At 39.5% G+C, this 26,153-nt stretch overlaps 1 protein-coding gene across 1 annotated transcript in view; it reads right to left on the bottom strand.

The window, feature by feature from the left end:
* Positions 1-11,265: 11,265 nt before the first annotated feature.
* The window catches only part of LOC145780355 (arf-GAP with Rho-GAP domain, ANK repeat and PH domain-containing protein 1-like), a 72,576-nt gene continuing 57,688 nt past the window's right edge, over positions 11,266-26,153 (bottom strand). The window contains exons 24-34 of the mRNA XM_082592056.1: positions 25,783-25,894; positions 25,471-25,642; positions 21,590-21,673; positions 21,265-21,339; positions 20,029-20,253; positions 19,720-19,848; positions 18,016-18,120; positions 15,077-15,159; positions 13,268-13,373; positions 12,861-12,943; positions 11,266-11,827 (exon numbers count right to left, since the gene is read on the bottom strand). Of these exons, the coding sequence (XP_082448182.1) occupies positions 11,641-11,827; positions 12,861-12,943; positions 13,268-13,373; positions 15,077-15,159; positions 18,016-18,120; positions 19,720-19,848; positions 20,029-20,253; positions 21,265-21,339; positions 21,590-21,673; positions 25,471-25,642; positions 25,783-25,894 (1,361 nt within the window). The 3' untranslated portion in view covers positions 11,266-11,640. The remainder of the gene's footprint in view (positions 11,828-12,860; positions 12,944-13,267; positions 13,374-15,076; positions 15,160-18,015; positions 18,121-19,719; positions 19,849-20,028; positions 20,254-21,264; positions 21,340-21,589; positions 21,674-25,470; positions 25,643-25,782; positions 25,895-26,153) is intronic.

Raw genomic sequence — 26,153 nt, forward strand, 5'->3', positions numbered from 1 at the left:
TATTGGCTAGTCCCAGTAAACAGGGAAAGATAGCTGCGGATAAACTTTCCATTTGCGAAATCGGGTTGTAAAGGTCGTGACGGGATCTGTTTACCATCGCGGTACAAAGCTAAAAAGTTGGTAGAGTTGTGCTTGAAATCGAAAGGATTCCTAGTGGCCGTACCATTGAAAGACGCATTATCCACCATACCAATGACAACTCTCCTCGGTAACTGTCCCAAAAACAAGTTTTCTTTGGTGACAGAAAGATTCCCTTGAGGTACAGTAAAGGCCTTTGTTTCAACACGGCGTATCGGATACTTGGCTGTTCCAGATTGGAGGGCCTTGATGTGGGCGATCCTGACTGCATCGCTTGGCTTAACCTTTCTGCAGAAAAGAACCACTTCTTCCAGTTTGACCTTTCCTTCTCCCATGAGACAAAACGCGTCGGAGGCTCTAGTCAGCTTGAGCTTCATCTCAACTCCGTTGAGTAAATACCTATTCTGAAAGGCTACATCCAGATGTAGTTTTCCCATCATGTCCAATGATCGGCTTTCCGCTGTCAATAGTCTACGTTGGTTAAAGCCGCTATTTGTAGCGGCGAGCGTATCAAACTTTCCGTGGGAATCTTTGTACCACAGATTGGCCGATAGCTGTGACGTCTTTGCTAGGCTTCCAAAACTGAGAAGTGTCTCTAAATAGGCACGGAACGGATACGTGTGATTAGACTGAGAAATCTGGGTGTTGTTGAGGCTCAAGTCGACTTGAGACCATAGGCTATGCAGCCAATTGCAAACCGGAGCCACGGCTTGATCTGCATCCAAATTTGCCCCATCGTTCTTGACCACTTTGGCTCGAACGTAAAGTAGGGTGTTGGCCAAATCAATATAGTAGTCGCCTTCTTCCACAAGTAAAAACTCAACAGGCCCACTGTCGGTAAGAGTAGATTGGGAACGATGTTCGACATAATGTCCTTGTTCTAAACTGGTTTGTGTTGGCGGAACAGAAAACAAATCTAGTTCGGTTTTCAATCCCTCACAGGACTTTTCATGAATCAAACTACCCATTGAAGATGTCCTTAGGAGCGACTGCTTTTCGTTTGCGTTTTTTCAAACTAGTAGACTTTTTGCTTTTTCTCGGTCTTTTAGCTGAAGGAGATGAGAAGAAGGCTTCTTGTGGCGGGGGTTGGAAAGTTCTTTTGGTTGGGGTTACAGCTCTTTTTAACAAGTTCATACCGGCCTGTTTAGACCGTTGTATGGCCGCATCTTTGACACTTTTCCCTCCCAATACATCAGAGGCGAACTGTGCACCAGTCTTTAAAACTTCTTTGCCAACCATTTTGGCTCCTGATTTAAAGAGAGGTAAAACCGCTTTGCCTAGACTGGAAAAAAATACTCCCCAACCCATAACCGTTTTGATATTGAGCGCCGGTAAAAAAGCCTGGAGTTCCATGCCCAACTTGTGAGACATAATAATTTTCATAAGCTTTTGCATTGCAACAAAACGCTGGCTTGTAGGGCATTATAGCTGGTGAAGAAGTCTTTTTCGAAAATGAAGAGTCACCACTACCTTTCCTGTTTCAAATAGAACTGGATTGCCTTGATCGTCTCGCAGTGATATATGTATGGTACTAAAGTTTTTTCGTTGCACAAGATGATAGTGCACTTTTTCACTTCTTCGATAAATGTAATCACCAGTCTTCCCCTCCACCGGTATGACACCCAACAAGGGAGCTAAAGTGTCACCGACTACGCGTGGTTCGACCACGTCACAATACAAATAGATAGAGTAAAAACCCTGACGTAGATCCACGCGGTGTTTCGATTGATACTCCCCAGTTTTAAAACGTTTCCTGTTAAATCCTAACATTTCAGCTAGCCCTACACCCAGAATAAGACGGACACCGCTGTCAATTGTAAAATTCACAAGCCTCGTGTAAGGGTCGAAATACATTCGAGAAGAATATTCATTTCCCAATCGGAGCTTCAATTTTGTTTCTATAACTTTAAGGATACTTTGAGGACTGGGGTAGTGACCAGGATCCAAGACCACGATTATCACATTAGTCCCATTAATATACTGCACCCAATGATTGACTGAATTCTTAACATTTCTCCAGGAGTGAGGGTATTGAACTTCGGCGACGCCAACCTCCCATTCCCCTTCTAAATTGATTTCTTTTGGTAGTCTGACCACATAATCCGTCAATGTGTTGGTTGGGAAGAACTTCATAGAGCTGTTACTCGGAAGGGTTAGGTAAAACATTTCGCTTTGGATATTTTATTTTAGGTTGGGGCATAACCAATCCTAAACAGTTGGACAGCAACACGATCCAAAGTCTGTGGGGGTCCTCCGTTAAAATCAGGTTGTATAAACTGAACGAGATCACAATCAGAATAACAGTCATCTGAAAAAAATAGACTATTTCACTTCTGGGAACGTTCTTTCCACACATTTTCCACTCAGCCATAACGCACAACACTCGCTTCGTCAATCCAGCAATTAAACTTGTCCGGGTAACCGAGCCACTTTACAAAGATTTGTTTCTTTCGACCTTTTTTCCTCCTTCCCAAAATCGCTTCTACCTTATAGATGTCGTTTGTTTTAAAAACTTTTTGAATTTCTTGTTCGTAAAAGGTACCTTGCAGTGTTTCCCCGTCTAAATCTTTTAAAATATAAACCTGCGGGTCTCCGGGTAAAGCTTTGTCGACAAGAAACAACTCCTCTGTCCAGTTTGGTAAATATCCTTTTTGAAAATTGCGTCTGTGTTTGCTAATGCGAACCAACGAACCAACTTCGACTTTGGGTTTTTTAGGTAAAGAAACACCTCCGTAAAGCGTTTGCCAAACAATCTCTTGATTTTCAGGATTCACAGAAGCCGGAGTGCGTTTGATGCTTCGGTGATACGAGTGATTGTAGGATTGAACCAACTTGGGTAAAATATCAATGTACCGTCTCGCTTTCTTGTATGTGAAATAACGCCACATACGACTTTTCAAGGTGCGATTAAACCGCTCTACAATACTGGCTTTTGTCTCCTTGTTATGAGTTGTAAAGAAATGAATACCATGATTTTTCAACCATGCTTGAAATATTTTGTTTGTAAACTCTGTACCTTTGTCTGTTTGCAGAGTCCTGGGTATTGACTTTCGGATAATTTTAGAGAAAGCCTTGATCAAAGTTTTACCGGTTTTATCTTTTAATGGCACAACCCACGCAAATTTCGAAAACACATCAATACACGTCAAGAGATATTTAAAATTGCGGTTTTCTTTTTTCAGAGCAGACACATCAACCAAGTCAGCTTGAAATTGTTCTCCTATACCGCCGACCACCACACGACGACGCGGAAATTGATGACGCACTGGTTTGTGAAGGGTATAGACATCTTGAGACATGAGCCATGATTTCACTGGTTTTTTGACAACTTTTTGCAGTCTTTCAGCACCTCCAAAACTTGCAGGATTTCCCGGATCGTAGTAGCTCAGTGATGCTGACGCCATGTCACCTTTTTAACGCTCGCAGAAGGGCGGAGCTCTTGCAAAACTTGTTGAAACTCTGTTAACCCCACTGGTTGGGAGCTTTTGGATTTGTGAACAACGGCTGATATCAGATGCTTTATATTGGAATTGGGAATCACCTGTCCGTGAATTGTGATCTCACCAGAATTGTTCCAGCCCAAGGATGAATTCTTTTTTATCAAGTCAATGAGACCGCGACTTTTTCCAAGGTAACTCTTTGCTACTCCAACCAAAATATCGTCTTCGGTAAATTGTTTTTTCTCTTCCACAACAACTTTGGTCGGGATGTTGGCATATTTGTCACGATACACAATGTACTGTTGCAGGACTTGATCGTAAAGCCTTACTTTTTCGCTTGTGGGCAGGTCGGGTCGGTTGAGGATTTCATTCATTTTCGAGTCCAAGTCACTCATCGCGTTTACTAGCAGTGGCTTTTGAATACTTTTTTCCCGAATTGCTTCTAAAAGACGCGGTTCCACTAGACTCATCTTTTTGACACTTTCCATTTCTTATTTTGAGGTGAGAGTACCAATTAATCCAGCGATCGCCGGAATGACTGCGGATAAAAGTGCTCCTAGAAAACCACCACGTTGGATAAGTCGTCGTTTCTTTGTGAGACTAGTCTTCTTTTTTGCTAGCTCGCGTAAAGACTTCTTATGCTTATATAATCTTGCTTTGTGTGTTGAAGAAATAGGAACGTTACCCTTCAGTACGTTGTAACAACAATCACAAACACATTTAATCAAGTCGTTGTCTGCTGATTTTATAACCCCCTTGGCGACATTGGGAGTCGCTTTAGAAAGAAGTTTCAGAGTATCGATATGACGTTGCAAACGAGCAGTCATTTTAAAAGACTGGAACGTACACAGAATTTATTTCTCCAGGAAAGACGTCGGTCCGCAGACGAAACTTTTCCGGGGTGTTTTGCTTAAAGTCCAAGAGTAAATAACCGAAGGGCTTGGCAGTCGCGTCTGTAAATGCTTGCTGGAGGACGCTAGAACGTCTCGGGTAAGCTTGCTTTGCTAAATGGAGTATTTGAGAGTTGTCTCTGGGGTTTTTAAACACCACCAGATAATGAGCATTGAGACTAATCGTTCGATGTTCCTTGCCTTTGTGAAAAAGGTTTTGAACAATATACATGACACTGATGTTTTTATGGTGACTGCCTTTAGTAAAAAGATCGGTCACACTGCGGTTTGTCTCACTCATTAAATCGTCAATAACAACCAATGTTTTTTCTGAAGAGTTGAAAGTGTCGCTTGATGGTAAACCTTGCAGGAACTCGACATTGGCGATCGTCTTAAACCTTTCTTGCCACTCTCCATAACACCACAACACCCTATCCGGGATAGGGGACATCATCTCTTTAATGTGTTCTAAAAACCTGACCACAAACTCAGTTTTACCGCTTCCAGTTGGGCCAGCAATAACACAAGTAAATGGATGCTGAAAACGAACATCCATCTTACTCGACAAGACACAAAATGACATTCGATATTGATAGCATACCCTTTTATTTCGTGAAAAGACAACATATAAATATCAAACACATGTTCAACGATCAAAGTAGAATGAATAAAGTAGAATATTTATGTTATGTAAACTTTTTGAAGAGTTCCAATCACATGTCGACATACAGGACAATTTTCTAAATGTACTACACATCCACTGCAAGCACATAAATGCCCACAAGGAATGATTACCACATCGATCGTACAATCCAAGCACACTTTACATTGTAACGTTTCACAATCTGTAATTGCTTCCGTCGTATCTTTCGTTTCATGCAATAAAGACGTTTCATCACTACGATTAGAGATTGTTCTATTCATCTTCATATAGTTACATTGATCATTTACTTTCGCGTGTTCTGTCCAAGGACATTGAAAACCCGCCATGAAAAAGGAGGTGTCGCACCAAAAACAAACAACCTTTCTCCCTTCTCCAGTGTAGCATAACCCTGCTCTGGCAAGAGAGGCTTTCTCATGAAACAGATCTGAAGGTGCGTAAACAAACGACACAACCCGATGTCTCCACTTTTCCATTGTGACAGTTTGTGATTGAGTTGAGGGTGATCGAGGTGAAATTAAACCTCTTTGAAGTAAGAGTCCAGCAGGTAAGAATCCACCTACTCGAAAAGATGCTGGTCTATTCAAATAGGGATACTTCCTCACGACATCTAACACAAAATCGAACCCCATTTTTTCTTGGATAAACTTACAATGAGGGAAATACTTCGCGTGCTCTACACAGGGAACGTCAGTGGATGCCCAATGATTTAATCCTCCCCCACAACAAAAACAACGGACACGGTCTTTGTCACCATAATAATAGAAACCACTGTCCGCCATGTCCTCAGGATAATGGAGAGAACTTGAAAAATACTTTTTATATTCCTTATTCTCTTGAAAGGTAGTCATTCTAGCTCTTTTTTCCACCAAATGAGGAGCAGAAGGAGCTGATTCTGGACAAACAATGGAAGATAAACCACCTGAGAGTGCCACATATTCATTTGTTTTTGCAACACTTGAAGAACCAAAGTTTCTTTCCACTTCCATCACATCAACTAAGGACAAATGATACTCCACTGCTGTATATATAACCTTCAACTCAGAAAAAAAAAAAAAAGAATGGTGCAATAATATCAAAAAAAAAAAAAAAATCTGATGCAATGGTTGTGACATCGTGGTAAGCTTTGTACAAGACACCTTTATAAACAAGACATTTCTCCTAAACAAGATCAGGACAGTGCTTTTCTCCTAAAATAAACAAACAAGAAATAATATCAACTTTACATAAACAAGACATAAATTTCTCCTAAACCAGACTAGAACAGTGCCAGAGCACTGCTTTTGGCTCTGCCAGAACTGCTTTTTGAATCTGCCAGGTCAGTGCCAGAGCACTGCCGGAGCACTGCCGGAACACTGCTTTTAGCACTGCCAGCGGATATCGATCTCCTCTTTCCCTACTACTTTCGGACCCTGTGCGGAATATACTTTGCTGGCCCCAATGACAATGATCCAATTCAGTAGCGAAGCTAGATATTTTGAAAAGGGAGGGGGGTGGTCTTACGGTCGGCGGGCGAATCCTGACGGCGTCATCGCCGAAGGCCACCCTGTGGCGGAGGGTCTGGGGGTCCTCCCCTAGACAATTTTGAAAAATTACTTTGAATTTGGGGCATTCTGAGAGCATGTTCAACAAAAATTTGGGTATGAATATTATTGTAAAATGGTGCTGTCCGGTGGCATAGCAAAAGAATAAGATCATGCTTTCCTCAGCATTTTTCGGAAATATAAAGCTATATCTCTATGTTGATTTGGATGCAACCTATTTCGTCCCCTAAAAAATTCTTACCCCGATTCCGTACCCTGAAATCGGAGTAACAAAATCAAATTTCGACTTAATTCGTCCCTTGAAAAGATCAAGAGAAGTTTTGAAATGTTTGCGGCAACTCCGATCAGCGACTTCGGCTCTGTTGTTTTTTTTCTCGATCTTTTCAGGATACGAAATGTTCAGGGGATGAAATAGGTTGCACCCGTTGAGTCTCTATGTTTTCTTGTTGTTAATTCCTTTGTTGAATTCATTTGTTGAACTTTTCCATTGGAAATAACAAAATTACTGCATTTTCTGAGTAGATTGCGGGCCCCCTAATTTGCGGACCCTGTGCGATCGCACGGTTTGCACACCCCAAAGACCGGCACTGATGGGCATTGGCCTACTGTCACTATTATCGCAAATCAATCGGCCGACATTTCTGAATTAGCCCCCCCCTAAATTTTTTTCTGGGTGCGCTACTGATCAATGTACAGTAGAACTCGGTTAATCCGGGTAAAGCTGGTAGTACAAATGATTTGTAATCTTTTTCTTGAGAAACAACTTCGGATTATCCGGATTATTTAATCCGGATCTTCGCCTATTCCGGACAAAAGTTGCGCTTTCTCTATCGCTTTATCCGGATTTGCCCGACAGTTTTGCCATTCTATGCTAAAACGTGACGTGGCTCATTGCGAGAAATTTCTTATCTATTGTTCCGTTAATGTGACGCAATAAATTATTTCGGATTTCTTCCTTTCATGAACAGTAATCCCTCCTAACGCAAAATTCGTGCGCAAATGCCCAAACTCGTACTGTAACTTGAAAAGATGTCGGTGGAATTTTCGGCGGTATGTCGGTGACGTTTTTCCAATAGAAGACTTTGTTTGACCGTGATTTTTTGAAAGTTTTCCATAGAAACCCGTCTTCTGTAACTGTTTTCAAAAGTTTTGAGTGACTACAGATTATTCCGACACGCATGTCTGAAGATACAACTTTTGCCAGTGTGTTCTTGCGTTAGACGCAGAGTCTACAAATACATTCGTTTTACATGCATTTCAAAAGAATTCTATCGCTAATGTGGTGATCGCGCGTCTCGGAATTGGCAGATGACCACACTAATGCGTTCAATTTCGGTGATTTTTACCGATACCCTTCTATCTAGGTAACGTCAGGCTTGATAGAACCGTCGTCGGTTAATCCGGATCTTCGCCTAATCCGGATGGAATCGCCGGTCAAATCGAATCCGGATTAACCGAGTTCTACTGTAAATTAAATTCCGCGTTTTCACCAGAAAAGTTGCTTGCTGAGAAACAAAAATCCGTTTGGATTTTTGTCGCAAATAAAGCTGAAAAACGTAGAATAACTTCCATCAGCACCTTGCAATCATTTCAGGGGTGGGCTAGGCACTTGAACATGAAACGTTCTGTACGAGCAATGAAGCATCGAACCAATCAGAAGCTACAGGCAAAACAAACAAAAAAAGCGAAAAGTGAACGTTTCGCCGTCGACAGCGTGGCCTAGAGGGTTAGGGAAAGAGTAATTCGATGACGTGGGTTCGATCCTAACCCCTTTTTCCTTCTCTAGTTAGCAAAGTTCAAAGCAAGGATCAACTCTCTGGCTGAGTGCTAGAAGAGTAGCAATGACTTAGACATGTTCTGATTGGTTGGCGGTGTTATTGCTGTCATTGGGATCATACTGGGACCTCTTTAAGTGGTGGCTATCCACCTCTAGAGCGCCTGTGCAGGTGTTATCTTACAACGCAATGTCGACATGGCAACACAATCTCAAAGCTAACCCCTGCAAGCCTGTGATTGCAGTCACTGCCAGTGGCGCTCAGATGAGCTCACAATTCTATCGGCCCACAACTCAGATTAACGACTTCTTGCGATAAACAATTTATCCTCTCGTTGTTTCACAACCGCAGAGGAAGCAATAACAATACGCGATGGCTGAAGTTTGAACATCTTCACTTCTTAATGCGCTAACAAAGTATCACCTTCAGCAACTAGTTAGGGTACAATTATTGTAAACAAAGAAAAAATTAATGATTTAATACATTTACAAATGTTGCTAAATAGAAACAAAGAAAAGTTTGATAAATGAATAAAACTTGCAATAATTTTTTTGCCCAAGCGTTGCATACATATCGTCCTAACAACAACAAAATGTAAACATTCTTTAATACGCGTCATTAAATTATGGCGCAACAGCGGATTATCTTTGTTCATCCTCAGTACACGATAGATGAATGATCACCTGCTTCCGGTGCGACTGAGTGATGGTACTCCACAAACAAACGTGTCGCGGATGAATACCAGAATGAGTCACGTGATCATGCAGGGATGCAACATAAAATTAAATGGAAAACGCATAACAGAGAAATCAAAACATTCATCACAACCCTTCGAGGCTTCGACAAGTCAACTTGTGTAAGACAAACCAAACGCCAACCACTCGTTGAAACCATCCTTGCGAAGAGGTCAAGCTGGTACGAGGAGATTAATATGAATTGATGCATGCGCTCTGAGAGAATCAAATTTGGCTTAACCACACAAAGCGCCATAGAGCAAGGTCGAAAGCACCATCTCGGCCTTGTTCATCTCAAATCAAACAGGTGCATAAAAATCAACATCTATAGAAGAGTTTGGCACGTCATCAACCAACGACGTCATGATTTGATGACGTAATACATCAACAGCAACTGCATCGCTGCATGACTGATAGCCGCTCGAAGTCTCGTAGGGTAAAAGACATCAAGTCGATAGATTTCCTGTGGCGAAGTTTCTAGAACGAAATGTAAGTTAGTAAGAGCATCATTGTTGACGATGCCATGGTAGATCTAGAAGCAGCCGACAACAGCCGGTGGTCATCTAGCAAAGTATACACGATGCTTCCTCACGAGTTAGATCGGCATAATGGTTCCCTATAATGCCGAAAGACAATGTTGGCAAGATGAGGCAAGTCCAGTATAACCGGAGGCATCGGTGCAAATCTGATCATACAAGACATGATCAAGCTTTTTAAAATATTCAACGTGAACTATTTCTAAACGAAATGCCAAGCATACATCCAACCGTGCGCTTGTAAAACGTTTATCGTTTTAAAGACTATTTTGTGTGAAGCAATCGACGTCATTGAGAATTATCTGAATAGCACTATCTCAGGTGATGTAGAAGTTCAATCATTATTTCACTTTTTAAAAATCTCTAGAAAATCTTTGCTGTGTTGTCATGGGAAGTAATTTCGCAACTCAAAAATACGTATTTCAAACCAAGGAACACAAAATGGCAACGAACAAACATCCACAGACAACTACCTTCATCGGCGGTTCATTGCTCTGATCGTTTCCGCAACACTGATGACAACTCCGACTGCAGCTTCAGGCCGAAGAAGCCGCTCGCTCGCTGAAATGTGCAAGTTGTTTTTGAGATGGCAGCGCGATAACACGAGATGAAATAAAATATGAAAAGATGAAATGCAATATCACAGAATGTCGCAAGCGGAGATGGTCAGCTACCCACCGGCGTCCTGCGTTGCACAACTTATCACACGCGCTTTGATGTTTAGAGCTCGTTCAAAAAACAATTCATCAACGCGAAAGAATATTGGGGCAAACTTGAAGCGTTTTTTTTTTTTGGTTTATTATAAATCTTAGTTTGATACTCCGCAGTGACTAATACGTTGGAGGCTATGACTTGGGGCAACACTTTTCGCAACCGATATGAACATGAAGCTTACGTTCTGGTCCACCGGGGAGATGGAGAAGGAAGAAGTCCGTCGGTCTTCCGGATTGCTGTTCGACCGTTCACTATGCGACTGCTCCCTGGTGACTGAAGTCGTGGAGTCGCTTGGCTGTATGACGTCACGATTAAGACAATGAATTGTGAGGTATTATTTATTGTGACGTGTCATGACCTGAGTTATTTGCGCTGGACTCATACAGTAAAATCACAAGACTCAATTTATTTTGCATCTACGTGCTGGTTGTGCCGCTGAAGTGGAACAATCAGCGCCCAGGTGCATCAACTGAAGAGTGATTGTCGTTGATTTTATGAAACAAACAAAAAAGATGAAAATAATAAACGAGACCAAGTTCGTACGTCAAAGCAGGGCATGCCAATCGGTCACCATGGTAACTTCCGGTGATTGTCAAGCAAGCAACGAGGCAAGTTTGTTGATTGTTTTGTTGGCATGCTCTCCCTTCATTGTCGATCACAGACAATGTCCACAAATATTATCCAGTGCCTCCCCACAGCAAGGCAGTGAAAGTCAGATTTTTGTGTGCTGACATCTAGTGGTAAGCGTGCAAATGTTCTCCTGAAATTCTCACCCTTCGCTTTTCGACGTCACAAACCACAACAATGAGACATCTTAGAAACGCGAGCAGTCTTAAGGATGCTTTGCAAAGAGTCACGTGACGGATAGTAAGTGAATATCTCCACAAGTAATACAAACGTCATTCGTTTGTTTATTATAAGACAAGAGAGGCCACGAGGTTATTAACAACATAACAGAAATGTCGGAATCGCACTAAAACGAGATCAAAAAGTTTCTGTGATTGTTGAAGCTTGCATTGTTCATTCATGTCAGCTGCAGGTGCATCCGGCTCAACAGCACAAAAATAAAAATATCTTTTAACGCCACATGGAAGAGCAATGAATTAAGATCATGAAGTGATCCATTAGTATAGCGCAGTTGTTAGTAGGAGTACACCAAAGCAAGTAAAAGGTTGAAACTTAAAGCAAAATTTGAGAAATGAGTTTATCAGCTGATCCGGTTGGCAGCTCCACTACTTTCAACATACTCTGCTTGGCGGAAAATCGTTTCACAATTGACTGTATTGCCACACTCTCCTCCCACCTACCGCATCCTCCACAAATGTTTCGTAAGCGACATCTTGCGTTGTCGGCTCGGTGCTGCTTGATGATGAAGCTCTCTGCAGGGCGACCGCCTTGGCAGCCTCACCGAGGTCACCCTGAGAAATGCCCGGAAAAGCAAATCGTTTCGTCGCTCTACAAAACAAAGACAATACAGTTATGGCTAAAATGTAGGTGGTGACATCATCCTTCAAGCAGAGTCAACCTCACACTTTATGTACAAAATGTGCACAAAATTTGTCCCCTTTTGTAAGATATGGATCATACCGGGTCATAGTTTTAAATCTTTTTAGAGCCGTGATTCTTAACCGGGGAGCGCCCATATAAGCGTCAACTATTTCTCATGGGAGTGCGAGCTCTACAACGACATTTAATCTTTTTGCGGTGTGCAGTAACTTCATTATCCTGGTCTGTTTCTTGCAATTCACAGTTGTTTGGAAACTGGAATAGACAGGTAGGGCAGGTAGGACAGGTAGGACAGGTAGGGCAGGTAGGACAGGTAGGGCAGGTAGGGCAGGTAGGACAGGTAGGGCAGGTAGGACAGGTAGGGCAAGTAGGGCAGGTAGGACAGGTAGGGCAGGTAGGACAGGTAGGCCAGGGTTATATACAGGGCCGCTGAGAGGTCATTTTGGGCCGGTACCAATGAGATCCTTGGGCTCCAAATCAAGATATTTATAAGGAAAACGCACTGTGTTCAAAGAATACGTTGTGGTTTCTTCGTGCATCTGGGCCCCTTGAAAAGGTTTAGGGTCCCTAAAATTATCTTTGGCCCGGATCCAAAAGCACCCCCGGACCCCTATCAACGCTACCGGTTAAATAGGCTTCGTTATAAATAAATAATAGGCTAACTATTGAACGTTAGTGCTCCAAACTAAATTATCAACGTAGTCAACTTTGCAAAAGCGGGGAGCTTCATAAAAACTGTAGCTCTTTGGAGTCGTCTTTTCAACTTTTTATGTGAGTACACGCAACCTGATTGTAAATAATGTGTGGTTGATGGTTGTGCAAAGAAAGATGTTAAAAACTAACTAGCTAATCCAGAAGTTATATATAATATGTTCTTAGTAAAAGAAAAAGCGACAACCACACGCACTGTGTGTGAACCTTAATGCAACTACGTATTTGCATTGAGGTTACTTTCTAAAACGATGACTTCATGTAAGCTCACCCCGAGTCAGACAGGATTCTAGGAGTGGCTTCAAAGTCAGGACTCAATACTGGTGAAGATGTTGGAGTGAACCCTTCGGGAAACTGAAATAAAAAATGAACAAATCAACATTTCCCAAGTCACGTCTCACATGTAACCCTCGAGGTTTTGTGTGTCTACGCTATTTTTTTTTTCGAATCATATTTATTGCAGAACAATTTATTTTCTCTTGATCTTGTTTTCAACTAAGTTTCGTGAAAACAATATTTTAATAGTTTATGAACACTTCAAGTTGGCTTGTCACCAAAATTTGTTTTTAGATCCGCCACTGACTATCAGTGAAACACATACATGTTGTAACATACAAGGTATTGTAACATTCATCAATACGTTTTGATAGTCGAGGTAAATTCCAAGTAAGCAATCACCTTGCTCATAAGAATATGGCCATACCACTTGTAGAGGTGCACCTCACTGTCGGCAATGAAATAGCGCGGAGGAAAGCTGCGACTTGCCAAAGTGAACCCAAAGCTTCTGTAGAAAAACATTTGTTAGATATGTACCGCCCGAGAACTCTTTCTGACGTCTGATGTCAAACGCGCTGGAATCCACTTGATTTGTACAAATACCGCGGGCTTTTAGCGCAATCCCGCGTCTCGCTTAGAAATCTAGGGAATTGAATTTAGAGGGATTGTAAGCATTGAATTTTTGTAAGAATGCCTAATCGCATTCTGGCTAGTGCTTATACGCACATAGATTTGCCGTTATATTACATTGTGTTGTTGTGTACAGCGATTGCCATGCTTACAGAGGCGTTTTTTCAACCAAGGCAAGGGTCCTTTTTAAGTAACTATAATCATGATTTCTGACTCATTTTTTTGATCTTTTTCTCACTCACTCAAGAAGAACTCTTAATTTTAGAAGTCAAGTTGGCCATGTAGGACGACAGAACGTTGTGTTAATTTCTGATGATGAGACTGTCAGTCATTCCAGTGTTTTTCATTTGGTGTTCTTGTTGCCTGGGTTCTGTCGTTCAACGTCAAGCTTGTTAAGTTGGAATGAATCAATGAAGCGGGCATGCTAACGAGCAACGTTCACTACAGACATTAATAAACTTATTATTACTGCAGTATAGTATCATGTCTATATAGTATCATGTATAGTATCATGTATAGTATCATATCATATAGTATCATATAGTATCATGTATAGTATCATATCATGACATTTTTCTTTTTCTGACATGCAGGGTGCAGGCCCTTCACATTCAATAAGGATCTGCTGAAAAAGCAATTTAGCAATCCACTCTGTCACTAACTCTACAGACAAGCTTCTGGATCTGATGATTTTAGAAGCATCCAATTCATTGCGTAGGTGGATAGATTACTCTCTCCAAGCCGTGGTCTTGCGATAGCCAACAGATGTTTGAACGGAACAGAAGTCCATGCTATCCCGACCCATCCCGCCACAACGCTCAAAACAATCGAGGCTAGGGAAACCTATATAACTAGCTATAACCTAATCACAGCTTCTTTCGACTGTACTCAGGTCTTCCTTATCGTTTCTGTTTCTGCCAAATTTTTTCTATGAAAAAGATAAGAAATGTAAAATTTCCTTTTGTCCTTTTTCACAAACGTCCTAAGAGTGTGTTTTAACCCATCATAGACGGAACAGCATTGGCACCAGCAAACACACGTTATTCTTGCAAACCTCATCTTGTGTTAAAAAGAGAACCACTTTTTAAATGCTTCATTTGCCACGGTATTTTAGTAATTTAAAGCAAAAAAGCGATTGTTTTATAACTAACTTTTATAACTTGTTTTTTAAATGTTTTAACAATGTACAATATTTTGTAGCACTTGAGAGCAATTTATTAACGTTTTACTGTGATACAATAAGATGAAAGCTGCTATTCCGGGGGCTATAGTATAATAGTAGATGAACTACATCACGAAACAGTTAGGGTAATCAACAAACAGTATCACATTCACCTACACTGAAACTACAATATTGTGTAAATGTAATGGTAAGGTAGTTATTTAAATGTGTGAGAGAAGTGAATTTGACTTACTCATAGAACCTTCCACTGAGCGGTTTGAGTTGTAGTTGTGGGTTGTGGCTACGTTGAAATGAAAAGATAAAGGTATGACTATATAACATCTAGATGAGACTTTCACAAAGTTGTTGAAATAAATAGAAACCAAGCAATGTTTCACTTCACCAACACTGATACATACTTAGAAGTCGGTGGCTTGGTTCGACGGTCGACCCCAATGTAGATGTTGTATAGAGTAAGTGGAATGTGTGAAGCGCTCTTGGCCTAAATGAAGCATGAACATTGTTACAGCACCTTACGTGGTTGTACATGGCCACCACACTACACATGAAACAGTGGCTGGCTATGTCACATTTTATGAGCTATTTTCAAAAGGCCTACTTTTGTTTTCTTGATCCTTTCAAATGTAAAGAACCGCAGTGTTTGTTGAGGTTAGTAACAGTTTGGGAAACTTGTAGTTGCTTTAATTTTGTTAAATATCATTTAAATTTGATTTTACATCACTTTAATGAATTATATAACACACCAATCTTTAATAAATCTGCACTTACAGTGGGGGGGGGGGGGGGGGGATAATCGGCTTTTTGTCAAATACAACTTTATCCCTGGTTTTAGAATACAGCAATACATTCTAAAATACATTTTAAGACTTTTGGTAAAAACATTTGAAATTTACGTCTAAACCTTTTGAAATTTTTGTTTAATCCGGCAAGACAAATTGACTGTTTTGTATCATAGTGTTGTAAGTTTGTTTGAGTTCACGGAGCTCCGGCTGCATGCAGTGCTCTATGGGTGCTGGTTGTGTATAAAGTTTTACCATTTTGTTTGCAGTATTATCAAGTCAAAACAACCACAATTAAGTTTCCCAAACTGTTAGTAACCTCAACAAACACTACAGCTCTTTACTTTAGAAAAGATCAAGAAAACAAAAGTTGGCCTGTCAGAAATTGCTCACAAATGTGACATAGCTAGCCGTCTCTAAAGACAATGAGTTTACTTTTGTCTTGTCATAGTTTTGCATGGAACTGACAAGCAGCTAGATGTGACAACAACGGAAGCGAATTTATTGAAAGCCAGTCATGCAAGTTTTTAAGTGATTCGATCGACATACAGCACAGGTAGAAGGAAGGTCGCAAGGATGAAATTGCATTACTGCTTTTTTGTGCAATGCCATGCGATATTCTACGAATAATGTTATTTTCTTAATTCAGGGGTTCTCCACCTTTTCCCAATTTAGTATTCCCGAGAGCATGTATCGGAAGCTGGCATCAAATAAACTAAATATATTGACTCTCGTTCAAAGTGATTATGCGAAGAGTGTTAACATGTGATTTAAAACTGCAATGATTTCACGTAGCAGGACTACGAATACAACCAATCCTTTGTAACAATATTTTGGCTATTATTGATCCACATCAAGTACCTCTGGAAATTTTCTTGCAAACCAGTGGAAATTTAAGAACGATTGAGAAGCACTGGCTTAATTGACACTCAAGGTCAAGAATATTTTGCGTACAATGAGTCGACGGACGATTGGTTGATCGGACAGCAGGCACACCGCCCAACTGTACGAATACGTTGCTTCAACTCACTACCAGTATTCGATATCAAGCTGTGCAATTTCTAAAATTGTTTGGAAAAAATCATATCTTTTCTTTCTGCAATCAGACGGAGTTGATGGTGCGATTATTCCCATAAAGTTTAGTTTTGCCAAAGCTTTGTGTCATTCATTACGCTTGGTTTTAATCAACTCTACGACACTAAAAGGCTGAAATAACCTGGAAAGAGCTTCAATTGGCATCGATTTTAATATTCGACCAATCGTCTTGTCAGCTGATTGCACATTGTTTGTGCAAGGTCACATACTGGAGCCAAGTCGATGAAGTGCAAACAGCCAATCAGGTGCCACCATAGAAGTAACTGAGCAATCGCTCTTCTAAAATATTGCCTTGCCCCTCCTAAAATATTGCTTTTCAATATTACTACAACGTTTTAATGGCGTTGCATTACATGTTGATTGACGTTTCACAAACGTTTGGCTGCATTCAGTAGCTAGGCTATATTTAAAAAAAAAATATTTCAAATATCAAAATGTTTACCGCCACATAACAATTGCTTTGGCCCTCCTAAAAGTTTCTTCTTACCTACGTCACTGATTCGATCAGCACAATTAAATTGCTGTTGTACTCGTGTCATGACCGCATCCATGCAAAACTCAACTCTTGTTTTGGGGTTCCAAAGCAATGAAATTACATAATCCAACTCTGTCCTGAATTCGATTTCATGCAGGTTCAGAAAGTAAAAAGAATGCAACAAAAAAAAGGCAACCCAACTAGCAATAGTTCTCTTTGTACGTTTTTTTATCGTCAGGAAACGTCGAAACAAGACTAAAAGAGAACCATTTGATAGCTGCTGGTAGGAGCATAAAACAGTCTGAGTAAAACTTCAGAACTGAAAATGAAGAAAGCAAATCCTTACACTTTGGGCTCTGTACTTTTATTCAGACTTGCCAAGGATCAAATCATCTAACATTAGAACAAACATAAGTGTGGTTGCGATGTCACCAGTAGCAGTCAAATGGAAAAAAAAAATGACTTCTCGCTTGGTAAAAAAAAATAAGAAGTCAAATAAGGTCAAACTTTGTTGAAGATTGAAGGAAAACTGTTTGCTGGTTGACATTGGTGTGACATTGAGAATAGAAATTAAATAATTGATACATTGCACATGATGAAGGGTACGATGTTTGTCGTAGCTGCAAATTGTAAAATAAAACCAGCATGGCTGCTTATGAAACGACTCTCGCTTTCAAACAATATAAAACAAACAGGGCTGCAGAGCGCAGAGGCGCTAACGGGAATGTTCTGCCACGCGGATAATGTTTTCTGTTTTATATCACAAGTGCCTTCATTTACCAATTTCTATGACTGAACGCTTTCATTGGTTTCACTGAAGTTCTCACTTAAATTTTTGGTTAAAATTGAATATTAGTGTGCAGCTGCAAGCGATAGCCACTCAAGCGACAAAAAGTGTTTCAACGCCACAAGATGCAAAATTAAAGTCCAGCAACATAAAAAACAAAAGAAAAGTAAATCATAAGCAGGTAAAAGAAAAAACTATTACGTCAAAATTTCCTCCTATTTTCCTGCTGATTGAATGAAGTTTGGTAGATCGTTTCCGCCAATTACCAGACGCCACGTCACGAACAGAAGCGTGGCTGTCTTGACTCTACGATGTCACAAATGAAATTTTATATAACAAAAACTATATTGTCAACGCACCATTGTTTCGAAACTACAGTCTAGGAGTGCGTCCCACCCTTTAACAGGCTGCAACTCATTGAATGTCCCACCCAACCACTATTTTAACTCTCCTGTTCTTGTTAACGACGTTGCAAATCGTAGGTCGCTGTGTGCCATAAGATAGAATTTGAAAATCCGAACGAAAAACTTCTTGTGGGGAAACATATCCTCGAGAGATTACCTTGCGGTGGCGTTGACAAAGAGATTCAATGCTTGGGATTTTTAGAGGAACAGAATTATAAAAGAAAATCACATATTCTTTCGCAGTAGTATAAACACGTGGGTTCAGGGAGTCCTTTAAATCGGGCTCAAAATGATTTTAGGGTCTTAAGCCACTTTACGGGACTCAAACAGTTGAAGAATGTACCACGAATGTACCACGTACTAGAATGTAGTTTGGTTTCTATAAGACATTCGTACCTACTCAATTTTATTTTGGGGATTGCAGATGTTTGGAAAAAAATGACCCCTTCATTGATTTTACTCGTATTTCTCTTTTTTTTTTTAAAGTATTTTTTATCGTTGTCTTATTACAAGAGTCGGGGAATGTTGTTGGTGGCAGCAGGCCAAAATTAGTCTCGCAACGGCCCCGTTTGTTGCCACAGCTACATCGGGTTTGCTTTGATTTCACTTCTATTTCCTGGATAATTTTTCTAACAATTTTCTATATCTTTCATTCTTTCAGGTAATGCATTTAATTTCCGTCATAGCTTTCTTGTTTTTGAAAGATGTTATCTTAAAGGTCCAGCGTTGTCATTGGTATCGACCAACATTATCGTCCCAGCGGCCCTGACATCCTGCTTTTGGATTGGTCAAATTCTATCCTACAGCTTAGGCCACATCAACGATTTATCAAACTGATCATGGCTTTGCTTTTATGAAACAAATAATTTTACATTTACAAAGCACCACGCGTATATTATTAAAAAGGTAAATTTTACCACAGAATAAACTTTTCATATTATTCAAATAAGATGATAGCCTACGTTGTACTGGTGCAAATTAAGCTAAACTATCACAAGATGTATAAGGTGATAATCTGTTTTTATTCCGATGTTTCGTCAATCAGACACGACTAAATTCTTCAGAGGGCTAGATCAGGTAGTGACTACCTGTCTAGCATGGCAAAACACAGGACCATGTTGCTGTAAATCAGCTAAACATGCATGTTTATGCAGGTTGTTAATATCTACATTATTTATTGAATGAGTAATTCGATTGTGGTTATAGTAACATTATGTTTTCATTTCAGCATTGGTAGTGCCCGTCATTCGTTAAGATGATTACCAGAATACAACTTGAAAGCCAACGTAGTCTGCATAAATATAGCCACAGCAAGTAAGTGGAAGGTTGCCATGCAATTTGACATATTTTGAGTCAAGAAAATGTAAATATGTAATATAAATGCAAGTAATTTGGAGGAAATTTAAAATTCTGCATTATTATCAATTTAGGGGCTGCCTCCATAGAACAAATCGTGATAATGAAGCAAAATTGACATTGAAGTTATGTTCTTTTGACCTACCTTGACGTAACTTAACGTTAATTCGCCATCGACGACCTTCAAGATGCTGGTCATTCTCACCCACTTCTTCTTTGGATCGTACACCTTCAAGTTGCCCTCGTACAAAGCATCCACAGCTTCACCTGTCGGCTGGGAACATGATACGGTCAGTCGTGTCCGTTGATGTGGGACAGAAAATACAATTCTTTGCTTTTAAGTTGGAAAGTTTTTGAACTTTTACTGAACACTTTTGACAGTCCTACATGATTCAGTAAAACAATGCAATCCATGGTGGTTGCTCTTGTAAGAGAATGGTTTCTAATCACTTACTCGCTTCAGCCAACGGAGTTTGTCTCTAACGTAATCGTGTTTGGCCAGCAGGTAGTTAGTTGATGGCATTTCCCATGACTTTATGACGGACAGCACATGCTCCGAGTAGTGCAGCGGCCGCTCTGCATCTCCATTTGATATAACCTCGAATAACCCCCAGGTCTTACGAGGGTAACCGTGGGTCATACATATTCTTGCTATAAGTTCACATGCGGTCATGTTTACCTAAAAACAGATGACACTTTCAACTTTCGTCCACTTTTGGAAAGCTTCAAAAATCTTTCGACATGGACAAACCAAGATTTTGTAAACTTAATAAGAACTATGGACAATCGATCGTTGTGGAGACTCACGGTAGCCGACGCCTTATTCAGGCATGGCCGATAATGATGATGATGGAAACCTAGCCTCAGATATTAAAGGTGCATCCGAAAAAGCCGATGCATTCGGTTGAAAGTAACATTCTCTAACAATGCCTTGGGCTCATAGTAATTCACTTCTTGATAAATATACTGTACTGTATAATGTGACAGAGCTAGGTGCTTGACATAATTATATTTAGTCTTCCATTAAGTCAGAGTCGGAAGTATTTCAAGATCCGCCCCGATAGCTCAGTTGGTTAGCGCGTGACTTCTGGAACGAAGAAGCTTCAAGATCAAGCGGCGCTGGTTCGACTCTCGGGATGTGCGCTTGAGTAACGCACGTTAAGGACTGCTCTCCATTCAGCGGCATCTAATGGATGGAATAATTCCCCGGTAACAAGATTTCAACAATCGGAAACTTCACTCTGTCAATCCAGGTGACCAGTAATTCAAAGCCTCTACAAGTATGCGAAACTGCTAGGAGCTCTGCAAGAAGCTTTTCCAGTCCGAGGATAAAGATTCATTCAACCAAGATTTAGTGGTTAGTAGGTGGAACTCGCGGTAGAGTTTACATAAACTTTCCAGGTAAAATTGAAGTTTATTAGTTTTGTTGTTGTTTGTTGTTACCATAACTACTTGACGTGGCGTCACACAAACTTTTGTTGGTTTTATTTCAATAATGAACCAAATTTAGAAAAAAAGTTTTGACAAATTGTCCACTTGAAAACCGCGTAACAATAAAAAAAATATCTTTTTTGCATTACAACATAAAACTGACATGTTAAACAACATGAATGGCGACTTTATCGGCAAATTCTTGGAATAGTAACTTTAAAATAGCAACAAATTTGTTGCTTGACGTTATAGTGGTTACCTTGTAGTTGACGCACTTTTCATCTTTGTTGCCGATGTAGATGGGCACCATCATGTCGTAATCTAGAGTGGTTAGCTGCACACAAAGAGCATCGTGATTGGATAGTGATCGAACAAATGCACCACTCAACAACTCACCAGGTTTAAAATGAGAAAATGCGAAGAACAATGTATTTACTTCTGCGCTTGTTGATGCTACATTGATGTTGGGGTTACGATAAGAGTTATCGTCCAATGCAGAGACATGATGCGAGTACAACTAAGTTCGAAGAAGAGGATCATTTAAAAATCCCAAACAAACTTAAGTCGTGGAAACTAACACTCACCATTCCCTGTTGCTGAGTTGCCATGCTGATTTTCTCCTTGGCCTCCAACATCAGCCTTTCCTTCTCTCTATCAACGTCAGTGATCTAAAGTTAAAAGAAACACCCGTGAAGAGACAAAAATGTGAAAAAAAAATGTTTCCAGTGAATTAGCGAACTAAGAAAACTCAAATAAATACTGAGGCTAATTGAAATTTGTATGAAATGTTGTTTGGTTTTTAGCAGCAAACCAAGATCATGATTGGTTTCTCTCTCACAGCAAACAAATAGCTAGTTCTCTAAGAGAACCTAAACCAATTATTTTCAAGATTAAAGACGTAATTAGACTTGTGCAGAAACCACAACGATATCCTTAACACTTTGCTCCTCAAAGGGAGGCCGGATTTGGCCCCCCCCTCATATTTCCTTTAATTATTTGAAGCACAGTAACGCCATGCACTTGGTTTTTCTTGACTTTTCCTAAAATTGCCAGGCGGATCTGATGATATTAAATTTGATGCTAAAAGTTGTGTAGTTTTCTTGTAAATTCAAGATTTTGGTGAATTTTTGCTATTTCTAGCTAACTTCCAGCAAAGCGTGAAATGGATTACATTGCGATGACAAGCCATAAGCTCATAATTGCTTCGTGCATCGATATGCGCGAGCAGAGAGAAGCATTCTCTTGCTTTCTTTTGTTTGGTTTGACCTCAATAATACAAAGCGCGTTATTTCTTATGCTACAAAGAAAAGCCAGTGATCGCAAAGCTGTTAATTAGAAACAATAATAGCAAACGTTTTTTGCGTTATCAGCTCTACAAAGAAGAATAGCAATCCACGATCAAAATAGTAGACTATGGAGGCCACAAACTATTCAAAACAGTTGTTTCAAGCAGATAATATTCATTGACGAATAAAAAACGTTACAATAAGAAATCTTCTCTTGGATAAAGACACGAAAACTTGGTTTCGAAATAAACGTTCTATGGAAATGCTCTCATTGACAAAACTTGCAATTGAGGAAATGTATCACTGCAAATGCTTTTGGGAGAAGCCGGAGAAATAGCGTTTTTGCAAACAGTAATTGTGAGATACTCAAAATTATGAGATAGGCTTCATTTACACGTAGCAGCTAACTCGATGGCGTCCCTTCACTGATTTATGTCGCCTACTTGTTGTTATGTCCTGTATTTTTGTTTCACAGTGCACTGTGTTTTGTTCCAAAGAGCGCAAAATAAAGATGATAATGCTTCATCTACATTACAAAATATTTTGTAATGTAGGCCTACAAACAAAATGTACAATGTACACAATGTACATTACAAAATATTTTGTACTGTAGACGAGGCATAAAGTTAGGCGTCACATAAGACAAACAACAAATCAGCTTTCTTCATCATTGATTCAACATCTGAATACGTTGCGCCAATGTATAAGAGGCCGGCTATTGTGAAGACCCGCCATTTAGGCTATAAACGATCCGATTATACCAAAAGTGGGACAAACTAGTGGATCAAAGAATGAATAAACAATGCTGAGAAAACTAAATCTAAGTGACGAACAATACCGATGTCTTCATTTATCTTGGAAAAATGCTGCCCAAACTTATCAACAAAAAATACCGTAAATAACGGCAAGGATCCCGAAAGCAGAATTTGCTCAACTTTGGCATGAATTTAGTCAGACATCTACAGTAATAATTCCACACATACAATAACGGGCTCTCAACTGCTGTAAGATAACACGATGGTTCTGGTTCTGGGCGATTTGTGTAACAGTTTAGGGGAAGACACTACTTGAAATGATGCACCACACAAAAGATTTTCAATGAAGACTGAGTCTAAAAACCGGTGTGGATTGTGCTGCACAATGACTTCAAGTTCAGGACAGACAAGGCACAAAAATATCACGATAAAAATAAAGACCTTGTGGGAGATTTTCGAGAATCATAACACGATGCAAATACCAAAAACGCATGGTTTGCATGCTGCTCTAAGCTGGCCGGCAACCACAAAGGTAGACAATACAGGCAGTTTATAATTCGATAACAGCGCAATAAACATTATAAATACGTAAACCGACAATTTTCTTTTACAAACGTTTTACGTCTAATAGTAAATTTTCCCTCAACAATTTTTTGTGAAGCACTTGCAAACCACGGTTTTATAAAATAATTCATCATTATTATTTTTTACTTCTCGGATATTGTAAAACGTCATCAGCAAAATCACAAAAAAAATTTCATTACTTCAATGTAGTAGGCCTAAGAATTTCTTATAGAATTGTAGCCACGTTGTTTCAACAAAGAAGCCATTTTTTAGCAATATAGAGTTATAGAAAATAATTTGCAATCATGCAAATGGTTGGAAAGAATCTAGGAAGTCTTCTCACAATCTGGCACAAAATGATTATGTTTATTGTATCTCTGTAAAATGTTTTACGACAAACTTTGAAGCTTCGTTATAATCATTTTTATCTTTGAAGTCAAAAGTTATTTTTTTTTTTTTGGCCAGAAACATAATCACTGCCTTGCTGATGTTGTCGATATTACGCGTATTTTTAGTGCTTCAAACAATAAGGACCCAGTCAGCAATCCAGTCCTTTTACATTGATTCAACATTTGTAAACGTTAAATTTATGTAGATTTGCTGACTGTGGGTTATTTCACATTTCCTTTGTTTACGCACGTTCCTCAATTCGCTGTTGCATTATTTCGACGCTGGCGGCAATTCGCTGTTGCATTATTTCGAATTGATTGACACAATCTTCAATAAAAAGTGAGCTTCGAACTTAGCTTTGTTGATATAAATGCTGTATTTTTTGTGGATGTAATTTATGAGTCATGTTTATAAACACCCGTAAGCGAAATGACTTATGATGTGGCCTGCATGATATTTGTGATGCGACTTGACACAAATCCACAATTTCAAAAGCACCTAATTTGAACTTAGAAATTTCAGATAATTTCAACAACTTGTTCAACTGTCTTCTCTCTACTAAAAATATTCATACTACAAACTCAATTGTAGACCTAAATACACAAACGAAGATGTAAACAGCTATTCAAGCAGGCTAAGGTGTTACTTATGAGAAATTTGGTTCCATAAAACTAGAAGCTAGCCATGAGTTTGGGAATGCATTAGTTTAGGATAAAAATGTAAGACAACAAACGCAGTTTTGTTTTTTTTTCAAATTCGTGTAACAATGTTACTTTGATTGTAACTATTTTAGAATCAGTGAGTAGCTTACAATAAGATTTGCTCGCAAGTCGTAAATTCTAATCAATGCAATGATTCGGCACACCGCACACACACTTCGTGCGTTCGATCGAGCTCTTTGTTATTCAGAAGTTTGCATGAAATCGGATTAGCACGGTAATTAAATAGCGGCAAGTTAAATCAAAATTGTCGTTTTTGGGTACCTTTGCAAAAATTGAAATATCAAGTTTAACATATAAAATTTTAAAATAATGACTTTTCAAACTTATATACAAATGATTTGCTTTCACACCAGTGCAACTTCTGTTCAAATAGCATCAGCGGATAACACGTAACAGCTGATTGAATTTGATCCAAAAACGGCCCCCCCTTGAGCAGTTAACTTCCAAAAAAACGTTGAAAAGCAAAGGGTTAAGATACAATAAGGCAATCACCCCCTCAAACACGTCAAGTGGTTAGGAAAGCTGGTGAAAGCCGAAGTGCAATATAATAACAACAGTAACTCACAAGACAGTTATAAGACAAGAACTGGGACGATTAGGCAGGCTACAAACAAGCTATGAACCAAACAAATGCACAAAATAAACCACTCTTGTTTGTTCTAAATAAAAATAATTTCAATGCTGTGACAAAAAAAACAGGCAAAGGAGAAAAAGCTATTCCAATTATCCCAAAGAATTCCAAACTCACGTCAAACAACCAATCATAATATTGTAGCAGATCCTCCAAGCATCCGATCTCTTGTGATGTTTCGCCAACGTATTTCTTATCGCCCTCAGCTTGGGGCTGTAAAATGGTGGGGCCGAATACAATGGCAAGGTTATGAATGGACATTTCATTTTCCTTTTCGTGGCTGGCAACACTGCAAGAAAAGTAACAAAACAATTTTAAACTTTACTACAACAGTATACTTTCTTCAAGCATTGTCGGGTGTCAAAGTAAGAGAATGATTTACTTATGTTTTTTTTTTGGTTGTAGTTTTTTATTTTGAGATTATCTTACTTTTTAAGGTGAGCCAGCAAGACCTTGAGAGCATTCCTGTTGATCTCCGGTAATTTCTCAATCAAGTGTTTGTACCACTGCATCTTGCTGTTGTGGTGCTCTTGATTAATTTCTGCATCAAAACACAATCAACATTATGATGTCATATATGACGCCTCTTCAGGTTAAACTTGTTTGATCTGCTTCATTTTTTGATTGATATTGAATTAGGAATATCAAGAAATGGGGCTAAGCTATTGAACTGATATTCTGCTATTTGCCTTTTAAGCTGATTATCGTTGAACACGTTCTCTCAACTAACTTATGTTACACGACCTGGACATACCAGAGGAAGGTCCTGGAAGCAACTTTGAAAACGATATCATTAACAG

This window comes from Aplidium turbinatum, chromosome 11, assembly GCF_918807975.1.
Source record: "Aplidium turbinatum chromosome 11, kaAplTurb1.1, whole genome shotgun sequence".
In the NCBI taxonomy this organism is placed as follows: Eukaryota; Metazoa; Chordata; class Ascidiacea; order Aplousobranchia; family Polyclinidae; genus Aplidium; species Aplidium turbinatum.